The 12328-nt window shown below is 43.2% G+C and overlaps 1 protein-coding gene across 8 annotated transcripts in view; it reads right to left on the bottom strand.

The window, feature by feature from the left end:
- Positions 1 to 12141, bottom strand: part of YAP1 (Yes1 associated transcriptional regulator) — a 90279-nt gene extending 78138 nt beyond the window's left edge. For 2 of the 8 annotated variants that reach the window (XM_065832011.2, XM_065832074.2), the window contains exons 1-2: positions 11208 to 12135; positions 8048 to 8295 (exon numbers count right to left, since the gene is read on the bottom strand). In XM_065832011.2, coding sequence (XP_065688083.1) covers positions 8048 to 8295; positions 11208 to 11525 — 566 coding nt within the window. In that variant the 5' untranslated portion in view covers positions 11526 to 12135. Of the gene's footprint in view, positions 1 to 8047; positions 8296 to 11207 lie in introns of all 8 variants that reach the window. The other 6 variants (XM_065832048.2, XM_065832055.2, XM_065832063.2 and 3 more) reach the window with 6 other exon arrangements.
- Positions 12142 to 12328: the final 187 nt, after the last annotated feature.

Below are 12328 nucleotides of genomic sequence, written 5' to 3'. Positions count from 1 at the left end.
GTGCAGACAGACTTCCAGCAAAGCTCTTCATAAATCAGAATCCACTGGAGATAAACAGTAAATGACCTCTACTTGACTTTCCTATTAAAAAGTTCAGCAGAAAAAATGGCTTCACAGCCTCAATGTAATAATCAATAACTAAACCACTAACACTGGTTTAAGTTACCAAACAGCATGCCAGAGACTCAAGAAAAGCATCTGGTCTTTCAGTATGACACAGCAAAATCTCATCAGTGAAATTAAAGCAAAGTCCAAGACTGTTTTCAAGACAGCTTTGTTTCTGTAGCAACTGACATGACTGACAGGTAATATACTGGTAGAAGTCTTACTTTACAAGGCAGCTTTACATTATTATCTTGACTTAACCAGCAATTTAGAAAACCTAGCAATACTTGTCTGAAACACAGCCTGAAGTAACTTAGTTAAAGCCAAATAAAACACCAACACAGTGAATCCCAGAAAACAGACTCCAGAAGTACATCAGGAGGCCATGGAACAGCCACGCAACCCAGTCACACCTTCCAAAAACTTTTGCTCTCCAAGCAAAACTCCAGTTCTATTTACCAAAAAATAGCTATTAAGTACCATTTTCATAATAAAGACAAGTTTCCCCACACTCTACATCTCTACTTAAATGTTTAACAAATACAGTTTACCTGGTAAATTCCTCAATAGAGCCTTACATCAAAATAAGGTTTAGCAAGCTGTTCCTAAGTCCTACCATTACACAGCATCTATCTGTTACATTCCAATACACAGCCTCCTCCCAAGAATTTTGTTTCACATTATTCAAACCCTCAGGCTGTCAAATTCTGCCCCCACCCCCACCCCGAAAATTGTCTTTGTCTTGGGTCAACTACAGGGTACCCCAGCCGTGTCCAAGGGCCACCAGCTGGAGACTGACACTCACAGACATCTCCTGGAAATCTCCTGCACTCGATCAAGTAACATTTTCCTTGGAATTTACAAGAAAAATTGAGTCATTTCAATATTATGGTTTACGTAATCATGCATTGCTTGTTGGGGGGTGGAGGGAAGAAAAAAGAAAAGAAAAAAACCCCACACCTTAAAAGAGCCGATAATGTTTACAGAAATAGTGAAAGACTGTGAGTTCCACCATTAATGAGCTTTACCATGTACGTATGTTTGGATTGTACAAAAAAGAAATGCAAATATGTTGAAATTAATAAAAATACAAACACACAAAATTAATAGGAGAGCTGAGTAGTTATCAGTTTCAAAAGTTTAAACTAAATCAAATTACATCATCTGAATTTGTTCCCAGCCACGAAAATAAACACACGCAGTGGTCTGGCCACATATAAAAAGAAAAGAAACATCTCTAGCTTTGGCTGACAACTCTCCATAGCTGTTAAACTATATTTTTTATTTTTTCTTTCGTGGCTGTGGGGGGAGGTGTCTAATCTTAATCTAGAGCCTGATAGAAATTGCTTGTAGTTAATATCAGACTAGTTTTAACAGTCCATCTTGTATCCCAACCCCGAATAACACATCTTGCTCTCCTGGGCGTCATCCAGTAACCGCTTATGTCTGATATGTTAAAACGTTTCTTTGGGACCAAACAAACTAGGACTTCTGCTTTAATTTTACATGTGACCCAGATCAGGTCCTGCAATTAAATATTTCAGCATTCCCAGTGCTAACTAGTTACTTTCTCTGAAAGTCTACTTTAAAAATGGACAAACTCAGTGAAAAATCCACTTGGTTTGCTCTGTGTCAGCTTTTAAAAATTTGCAGCTGTTGTGCCACAATTGCAGAGGGAAAAGGGGTAAACTACAAATGCAGATTTTATACTTGGAATTTTAAAGCTACTGATTTTTTTCATTTACAGAAGTGGAAAGATAAGAGAGTAAGAGAGAAATCTAGTAAAAGTAGGTATGATTTTACCGACATATGCCACTGATCAGTTCAATTGCATTTACCCATTAGAAATATTTTTTGCAAAAAGCGGTGGGGTAGCGCCTGTCACTTTCATGGGAACTTTCAAATTAACATCCTCATATTATTTTACTGTTTTCTATCAAGCAGGAATTTCCATGATGTGACTGATGGGTTACAGATTACCCTATGCTACAAACCAGATGACTACTAAAAAAATTCTCAACTGTAATTCTTTGCCATCTTCAACATACAGAAGTAGATAGGCAAAAGGATAAGAAAGTCCAGAAGACACTCATCTTGATTTATCTCAATTTCTTGTTTGTCTTTGGAAGAGGTCAAGACCTGAGAAAACAGAAGTGGTTCCATAGTGGTGTAAAGGCTCCCACAGAGTGACTTTACTACTTCTAACCAAATACAACCTGACAAAATGTTTAACAAGCAGGACACCCTTTTTAAACATTAAATTCTAATTAAACCTGTATCAGAAGGCTCTTCTCATTACTGATGAGAGAGACTAAGATTTCTCATTATAAGAGATGAGTTAATAAAGATCTCGGTCATAACTACAACTTTTAACATAATGCAGTTTTCAGACCACAGTAATATAAAACTGATCTCAAATTTCATTCAGGAGATAGGAAAGCATTGCTATGAAACAGTATTAGGCATTTAAAGCAAACCAAAACACCACCAGTGTTCTCAACAGCGAGACCAGAAGTAAATTTACCAATTCCATAAGGGAATTTGAAAGGTTTAGTTTTATACGTTTGCTACTTGAAACAACCATATTTTTCCTCCTGAATAAACACTGTGTTAATATGACCTTATTTTTTCGAGTATGCCATTGCTTTCTCTGTCTATTGCATGTATACTCACATCCTATTTTAGATTTGTAATAATTATATTCACATTATATTCTCTACAGTTGGCACAGGCTCCCCTACAGCATTACAAGATCTCAGTAGATGTTTATTCCCATACTTCTTAGAGTATATGGAAATATTTCAATAGGCACGAAATCATATACTATAAAGCACGAAGATTAGTTTTATGAGAGATACATTGAAAGGCAAAACCTGCAGGAGGAAGAAAGGTACAGATCAACAGCCAACTTAAAAAAAAATCCTCAAGAGATAATTCAGTTTTTAACTTACATCTAACTGTCATAGATCCTATATTTTTCCCCAGTTCTGTGTTCTTCTGAAGACAGTAAGTGCCAATACGCTTACAAATAAAATGAAAATGTATTGAGTGAAAACCTCAGGGTACATTTCTGGTTAACCTGAAATCACATCTACTAAACTGGTTTTGGAATAGTCTTATAAAATTACCTTGTATGGTGGGGTACCAAACGCAGGAATATCATCATTTGCAATTTTTCTTAGGCAAAACAAAACCAAACATTAGAAAAGTGCTGTGTGCCATTGCTCTCACTGGTGCCCACCCACCAAGCTGCCTGCAAGTTTTCTGTATTCCAAGGGCTGAGGATGAACTTTCATCCTCCTCCCAGCTCTGTCTCAGTGTTAACACAACTAGGGTAGGTTTGTCCTTGTTCTTCCTCCACCCTTTCAAAGATACAGGAATCTTCAGTACAACTGCAAATTCAAAATAGTTTCTATCATTGTTCTCTCACAGGACTCTTCAAGCAAAAGGTAGAAGGAGAGATATACACTTCATAGTACTACGTCTTCCAAGACCAAAAGACAAAACCAACCCAAACTTGAGTTTCCAAAAACATACCACAGTATATTTTGCAAGTATTCTAACTATTATTTCTTTCCTCCAGTTACATTCTGAAACTAACAGTGCCCATTTACCCCTACACAGATCTCATGTCATATTTTGTAGATCATTGATCTTATGAGTATTTTCATAATCAGGCAGAAATCATCAACATAAAAATGAAATTCGTATGATGCACTGCAAATATAATTTCGCAAACAGAAAAATCTTCAACTGCTTTTTAGTATAAAAAGCATGAAAAAAAAATAAGTGGACAAACCCACCAAAAGCAGTGGTTGTAGTTTGAGGTTTCCAACAATACAATCCTTTTAGTCACAAACTAGCCTGAACTACAGAACCATAAACACATAAACTCACATTAACTGAAGATTCTGAATATGCATTTCCCCAGTAAATTAAGGTAATCAATAAAATATGTGACTGTGGCAGTAGTTTTTTTTCCAATAAACATCTTCTGCCCTAGAAGACTACAATTACTTTAGCAGGCTGGGGAAAAGAAGAGATGAAACTGGTGTAGTGGGCAGTTCCAGACAAGGGCAAAATAGGATACAACAGAAATTTATCAGCACTGCTGGATATTTTTCGTGTGTGACATGAGGGAAAAAAAAGGCGCATAGCAACAAACTTCCCTGTTATCTTAAAACAATTTGGTTTCACAATATCCACAGCCATATCTCTGTATAGAGCACATAAGAAATGTGTAACAGCAATCTATTTTTAAGCTTTCTGCCAGACGGGTAAACACCTCAAGCACACCCACAGATACTAATGAAAACCACCTTGGCCTCCTTCAGGAAGTCATTCAACACTTCGCAGAAAAAAAATAGGAAGTTGTTGATAAACCGCTTGCAAGAACTACTTCCTGTAGGAAAAATAATTACAAGACTTGTTTGCTGGGCAGTCAGTTAACTTCTCCTCACATTATGAAATGAGAAGAGGTATTACACAAGCTTTGTAAGAATTAAAAGCATAACACTGAATTAAAATGATACAAAAGTAATGCTAAAATTGAGCTAAACTTATTTTTCCTTTCTGCACACTGCTGTCTGCTCTCCCATGGCACATTATCTTTTGCCTCGAGAGCGATCCCTCGTCTTTCCCCATAGTTCACCGAAATGTCAACCAGCAGCTGGCCAGCAGGAAGCGGTTACAAAGCGATGCCGTTGACATCGCCACACAAACCAAGCGAGTCTTTCTTACTGCACGCTGAAGAACGGGCTCCAGCACACTGCACAGCAACGCTGCGATGACTCAGACCTGACCACTTACTAAGCAGACAAGTCTGAACTTACGAGTTCTATTTAGGAAGCAGTTTCAGTAAAAATTAGTTTTAGCAGCTGTATAGTGAGTGGCCAAAATCATCTGCATTTTCACTAATGGAAAACTATACTCAGGAGCCCTACTCGTAACAGCGAGATGAACGCTAATGAGTGGAAATCTGGAAAATGGTATGTTGGGCATTCATACATAAAGAGGTCTATCTATCTAGATGACAGACTGATTTACAAGAGCAGCTCTGCTTCAAACCCTATGCTACCACTTTCACCCTCTTTTAATATGTATGGATATAAAATGTGTGTATATAAAATATCTGGCTAAATAACTGTGTGCATATATATGCAGGCAAGTATTTTCTCTCCCTTACACACTATTTTTATTTCTTTGTGCAAACTACTATGCTTGTAGTGCTTGATTCATTCATTAGTGGAAGTGACTATATTCTAGGCTGTATTAAATGTGATACTTAATTTTATATTATTCCATTTGCACTATAGTATATAATGATAACTATAACCATAAGGCTTACCAACATCTGGAAAAAATCTAATACTGTTACCTATTCTGCAAAGATCTTTCTAGAGCCTGAATACCAGGCTCTTCATGGATTCACTACAGAACAGAGCAAATGGAAACAAAGAGTGATGCAGCCAATCCAACAAAAAAGTGGAATACTTGGAAGAGATACTAAAATCTGCATATGGTAGAAGGAACCACGTTACATGTACTTAGTATCAGAAATCTTAGGACTCACACTTCAAGCAAATATTTAAGGCATAACTAGACAAAATGTGAGTTTTAAACAGGCATGCAGCTATGAGAGAGAACTTCTCACTCAACACTAAAAAAACCTTCTCAAATACAAACCTGCTACTCAAAAATAACACTTACATCTCTTTGGATTTCTTAAACATATAAAAGCAGCATTTTGACAGTACTTAAAATGTTTTTTTACAAATCTTCACAAACTCAAAGTTGACGCAGACAGTATTAAACATTTTAGGAACAACAAATGTTCTTCAAGTGTGAATGGAGCCTTCAGAACTGTCCTCATTAGACTCTCCCATACCACAGCACCACCCAAGGAAAGCCAAAAGAAAACAGCCCATTAAGCTGTTTAAAATCTCCCAAGGTCAGCATGTGACCCAGCAGGGAGAGGTTCAGAAAGTACAGCCTTTATTTTTCTTCCTAACAACCTGGTTTGTTTCCACTCCTTTCCCCTTCAAGACACATCCTTCACAGCCAGCAGCTCTTTCAATCATTTACTTTGGATGTCTGCTTGAGAACAAACGATCTTGCTCATGCAGATGAGTTTGCCAGACTTGTGTGTACTTTCCAGTCTCAGGCTCTTTATTGTTCTTGCTGAAACCTGACCCTTTGAAATGGATACCAGGACACCAAGAAAGGACAAAAAAACTTGCAGGAAAAAAAAAAATATATGTATATATATATATATTTTGTGGTAATAATGAAACTGCAGAAAAGCTTTCCAAGAAAAAATCTTTCACTCCCATTTCACCCGAATGACTATAATTTTAAAAAATCAGTTATAAGAGTGTGAAGACATTTTGCATCTCTTAAACCATTCTATTTACTGTAAAATTGACAGCATTATCTAAAACAAACACTTGTGGTAAAACTTAAAAATCAAATATCTATTTTTTGTGCTTCATATACTGCTCTTTAAGAGCTCTCACTAGCACAGTCAAAACAAAGTTTGCTTTTCATTTCAAAACTGTCTGTTCTCTCCTCAAGGTCCAATGAGCAACTGTAGCATAAACTTCCACTGTTCCAAAAATATTTTATATGTGCCCCCTGAAGAGTTCACATTCTAGAATATGCTGATTTCTCAAACTTCACCACAGAAGACCTCACATCTCCAAGATCTATAGCTAATGCTCATTTTTGCATTCCTAATACAGACTTATTGTTTTCAAAAAGGAACATTCTGGCTCAGATAATGTCACACAACTGCTGTAACCTCTTTTTGGTCAAAAAACCCATGATGCTAATTTCTTTGTATGGAAACACCATTGCTATAGGAACAAGAAACAGTTCAAAAAGTTCTGCAAGTTCCATTTTCCTTGTAGACTACGTAAATTCATTTTTGAAGCTACAAACTCTTTTACTTCAATCAAATGCACAAATTAATGACAATGTTTTAGCAAGAAAAGTAGGGATAAAGAAGTTTTATTTGGCTGAAACAAGTTCTACATAAATAACATACCATGTTGCCTCTCCCCTCTCCTGGCCCCGAAAATGACATACAATGAGTTATTTAGAGACTTGCAGTTAAATAAAATGCTCAAAATATAGTCAAAACATTTGAGGGCCAGTTATGTGCCTTGGTGGTCACACTTTCTGAAAGAACGACAAGCTCCTGCTGTTTTAGAAAACTACACAGCATAAAAGAAAATGCTCCCTGATGGATTAGGTGTCAGATGGCTGGCATGTTTAACCTCTCTTCAGTTATAGAAAAGGTGATACTAATTCCACTGTGTGAAAAAGCTACAGCTGTAGGAACAAGAAACAATGTTAGAAGTTCTGCAATTTCCCTTTCACTGCCGGGAATGTAGATGAGTTAAGAGGTACAGACCCAAATACTGCAATCAAACACATATATTAATTTCCCTCATGAGTAGAAAGTAGGCAAAAATGCTCTGACTGCATACTTACACCATTATCCTTTTTCAAAAAATAAGAAATCCTGATATAGTCTCACTACAATAGTTCCTAAAGTTACCCTTTTACATCTGTATCATAAAAACAAGGTAAAATGTATTTTGACCTCCATGAGAACTCTGGCAAGGTTCAGTAAATCTAAAAGTCATATTGTTTGAAAATCACTATGTGCATTTCACTGATTTTTAGCATACAATATAATGGATATCATTCTTCAACTAAGATTAAAACAGGATAAATACTAACAGAGTACCATACAGTTTTCAGAAACAGCAGAGAGTTGATATGGGAGAAATACTGAGGTAGCGGTAACTCCTACTTAAAAACAGAAGCATAATTTTAAAAACAGGTATTTTAAACACAAACCTTACTAAAATTCAAAGACTGTAAAAAAACAACAACAACACAGAGACAAAACTAACTGAAAACAACTTTTACTTACTTAAGAAAGTATCTCTGTCCAGATGGTGTCTTAGCCATCTCCCAACCTGGTGGCAAAGGCACATCATCAGGGATCTCAAATGAAGACTGGCGGAGATGCTGAGAAGATGGAGCTCCAGGTCCTGTCACTACTCCAGAGGGTGTAAGTGTCCCTGGAGAAACAGCTCCCAGCTGCAGTGACGCTGGAGAGGAATGAGCTCGGACATGCTGAGGGGTCAGGGCTCCTGCTGTCCCTGCATCAGTGCTGGCCTGCCAGGAGTAAAATTATTCCCATTAAGATTCTTTTATTTCAGCAGAAATGCACCTGTCAGAAGATACTTCACTTTAAACTAATCTTTCAGATGAAATTCATAAGTTAGTCATTGTAAAATCCTGCTTATTTTCCAGTTATTGCTGTGCAAGTGAGCCACCAAGTAGGTTGGTTAAATAGCATCACAACAACCCTCATATAAGTCAAGAAATATCAACTGTAAGTATGTGCTAAGTGCCTTTAGTTTTATTTTGAAATCTAAAGTTCTTTTACTCCTTGGTGCAGGGCTAGAAAAAAAACATGCCCATAGTCAGCAGACCTCACACAGCATATTGCATGGGTCACTACTGGACTGCATCTGTCCATTAGCATCCCACCACTTTCTGCTGGAGTTAATTTCTCACTCTCCTTTTGAAATGGCGGTGTGGGGATGTAAGGATACCCACACATACACCCTCTGCAGAATGACAAATGATTACACAAGGAGAAAAGCAACAAAGCAATGCCAACCAACAGCAGCAAGCTCCAGGGGAGGAAGTCTCCTGAACTCAACCATAAAACAAACCAAAAATCAAAACCAAAAAACCTTTACAACAAGACTGAACACTCAATTTCCTAACCTGCACACAAACCACACTTAAGAGTATCGGGAGCTTATAAAGAATCTGCCCATGCTTTATCTAAAGCAAAGCTTCAGCAAACTGTTGAACCAGTCAATCAGAAATGACTCACAAAACCATTCATCAGAGTTACCAGTCATAAGTACACAGAACTTCCTTGCCAGTAGTAAATACGTGTCCACCGTGAAGCAGAAAAGGCAGCTCTGAAAACCAGACTGACTTTTAAAAATATATTTACCGATTAATTGATTCGGTAGGTACACCAGAAAAACATGGACACCTACAATAAGATGCACGTAGCAGCCCTTGCCACACCTCTCCACAAAGAGTATTGCACAATACGTGAGGCCTCACTTATATACTCCCATGGAGACTGACAGTTTTGTTTCACTACATCTGTGTGGGAGCACTTGCAAAGTTTCATATATTAAATGGAAAACAAAGTACCTTACATTTACATTGAAGTAAAATACATGAGTTGCAAATCAACTGAATTTGAGGGATTTTAATTCTTGAGAACTGGGAAAAATTACATAAATTTAAAGACCTTTTCTGTGGAAAATAATATATTTATGGCACAACTATATAAAAAGGAAAAAATGAAAACGGTCTTATTTTAAAAGTCCAAGATCGAAGCAAATGATTCTCTGGCTTTGGCTGGATTTCAACTTCATGGAACCACCAAATGGCACAAGGAACAGTGATCCAACTAAATAAGCATTACAGATGAAGAGTAACATACACAAGCAAGATAACGCTAAGCTTAAACGTGCAAGTTGTATGAATTTCACACATGTTAAGTGCATTTCAAACACGGTAACTATTTAACTGCAGTTACTGTATTTAACAAGACACAGCACCAAATGTTAGCTGGATGTATACCAGTTCATATTTGTGCACAATGGAACTATGGTAAGATTTGCACAGTTTAGGAAAAAACTCGCTGGATATCAGTGTGTCATTAAAGGTCTGCAAGTCAGAAGCAAAACTACAGAAGCACTCAGCCCCACCCCTTTCTATTTTCTTTTCAGTCTTGCAATGCGAAGGCCAGACTGATTTTTCGAGTATTTGGAAAGTGAATTAACTCCTGGGCTGAGCGAGTACTTGCCAAGGTTCAGCCTGGAGTGAACTTCTGAAGCCAAGTTATAAATCCTTCAAAACGGACGTTTAATAATGGAAATGTTGACAGACCCTTAACAACAGGAGTACCAGGCACCAGTGCACAGAGCAAGTTTCACTCCTACTGACTGCACAGATAAAGTGACAATAGCCAATAATAAAACCTACTTTATAGCCTAGCAACGAAGTTCATTACTTAATAAAACACTTGAGTAGGCACAGGCACCTTCCAAAAAGTTGGTAAGAGCAGCCTAAACATTAACTTCCAGTCGCATTCGCACCAACACTTAGGTCTTGGCACACAAGTCACTCTGCTGAGAGCCCGAGTGCTCCCGGAGGCCCTGGGCCGGCCCTGCCCGCATCCCCGGGCCTGGGCAGCGGCACCCCGCGGGTCCCGGGGCGGCGGCACCTCGGCGGCCCCTCCACGTCGTGGGACATGAAGGGCCGCTCGGGAATTAACTCTGAAATGCGAGGGGGGGCGGGGGGCGCTGATCCCACTGGAACAGCGCGGTGATGAAATGGTGGAAGAGCCACATCCATGTTGTTGGATAGGACGGGACGGGATGGGATGGGGGCGTGGGGAGTTTGGCACAACCTCGTTACCCCCTCAGCAGACGGGCAGCTCCAGGAGGATTAGACCCCAAAGAGAAATCCGCCCGGTATCCCAAGAAAAACGCTTTCACGCAACTTTTAAGTGTTCCCCCCGCCACCAACGCTGCCTGCCCGGCCAAGCCGAGAAAGCGGCCGCGGGTCTCGCCCAGGAGCGGATGTGGAGCCCGAGGCCCCGCCGGGGACAAGGGCCGGGGAAAAGGGCCGGGGAAAAGGGCCGGCCGGCGTCCCGCCGCGGCGCCGGCTCCCCTCAGCTCCCAGAGAAGAGGGGCCTCCCGGTGCCCCCGCCCCCGGGGAGAACCACTACGGGGGGAAGGGAGGAGGAGGCGGGCGGCCTCCCCGCAAGGCGAGGGACGAAGAAAAGCACCGAACTCCCCGGCAGCCCCGGCCGGGCGCCCCCCGCCCCGCTCAGCCCCGCGGAGGGCGGATTCCCGCCCCGGCCCCCTCCCCCACACGCCTCCCCCGGGAGGAGCTCGGCGGCAGCGGCGGGGAGGGAGGGCGAGCGCCCGGCCGGGCCGCCCCCCGCTCCCGCCCGCCCGGCCCGGCCGCCCCCTCCCCCTCACCTGGCGGGAGTGGGCCTTGGGCTCGGGCGGCTTGAAGAAGGAGTCGGGCAGCTTCCGAAGCCGCATGGGCAGCGTGTGCGGCACGTTGGCGCCCTTGGGGTTCATCACGGCGTTGAAGAGCGCCTCCAAGTCGGTCTCCGAGTCGCCCCGCACATGGACGATCTGGTGCCCCGCCGGAGGGGGCCCCGCGCCCGGGGGCTGCGCCGCGCCGGCCGGGGCCCCCGACACCGCGCCTGGGGGCGGCTGCTGCGGCTGCTGCGAGGCCGGGGGCTGCGCTGCTTGCGACGGCTGCTGCGGTTGAGGCTGCCCGGGATCCATGGCTCCGTCGGGACCCCCCGGCACTTCCCTGGCGGGGTTCGGCGGCTCAGAGCCCGGGTTCCCAGCCCCGCATGCCCCGCTCCCCGGACCGCAGGTCGTCTTGCTGTTGCCGGTTCTTCTCACTTCTCGGCAGGGAAACCGACCCGGCCGCAGTAACTGGCAAAACAACTCTGACCGTGTGGCGCTTCCCTGAGCCCGGCCCAGCCCGGCCGGCGCCTCTGTCCCGGCGGCGGAAACTAACTCACACAACACACTAAACAAAAGTTCGGAGTTACGCCCGCCCGAATCACTCTCCGCCGCCGGCTCCGCCCCTCCTGAGCCCGCCCGCACCGTATCCGACCGAAGCAGCCTGTGCCGCGCAGCTCTCCTGTGCGCGCCCGCCCGCACCACCTCTTTCTCGAAGGGTGCCCGGTGCGAGGGGCGCTGTCCGGCCGCCCCCGGCTCCCCGCCGCGCTACGGCCCGCAGTCGCCTCACGCTTCGGCTCGCCGGCCGCCCCGCTGCCTCTCCTTGCGCTCCCGTCCGCACCTCTTCCAACTCCCGCCCGCCCGGCCTCGACTGCGACGGAGCGGTGCCGCCAACCAGAACTTTTTTCTCCTTCCCGAACTTCTATCCCAACTTCCAGGCGGCCGCGCTCCCCTCCCCCCCCCCCGGCCCGGAAGGGGGCGCCCCCGCGGGATCTGCCGCCGGGCAGGGCTGCGCCTCACTCGCGTCCCGCCCGCGGGGCGTGAGGGGGGATCGGCCCGGGACGCCTCCCTCCAGCCAGCGCCCTCCCGCAGCGAGGGCGGCCGAGGGGCAAGGCAGT

This window comes from Patagioenas fasciata, chromosome 1 (genome assembly GCF_037038585.1).
Source record: "Patagioenas fasciata isolate bPatFas1 chromosome 1, bPatFas1.hap1, whole genome shotgun sequence".
Classification (NCBI taxonomy): Eukaryota; Metazoa; Chordata; class Aves; order Columbiformes; family Columbidae; genus Patagioenas; species Patagioenas fasciata.
This window is presented reverse-complemented; position numbering and strand designations above follow the sequence as displayed.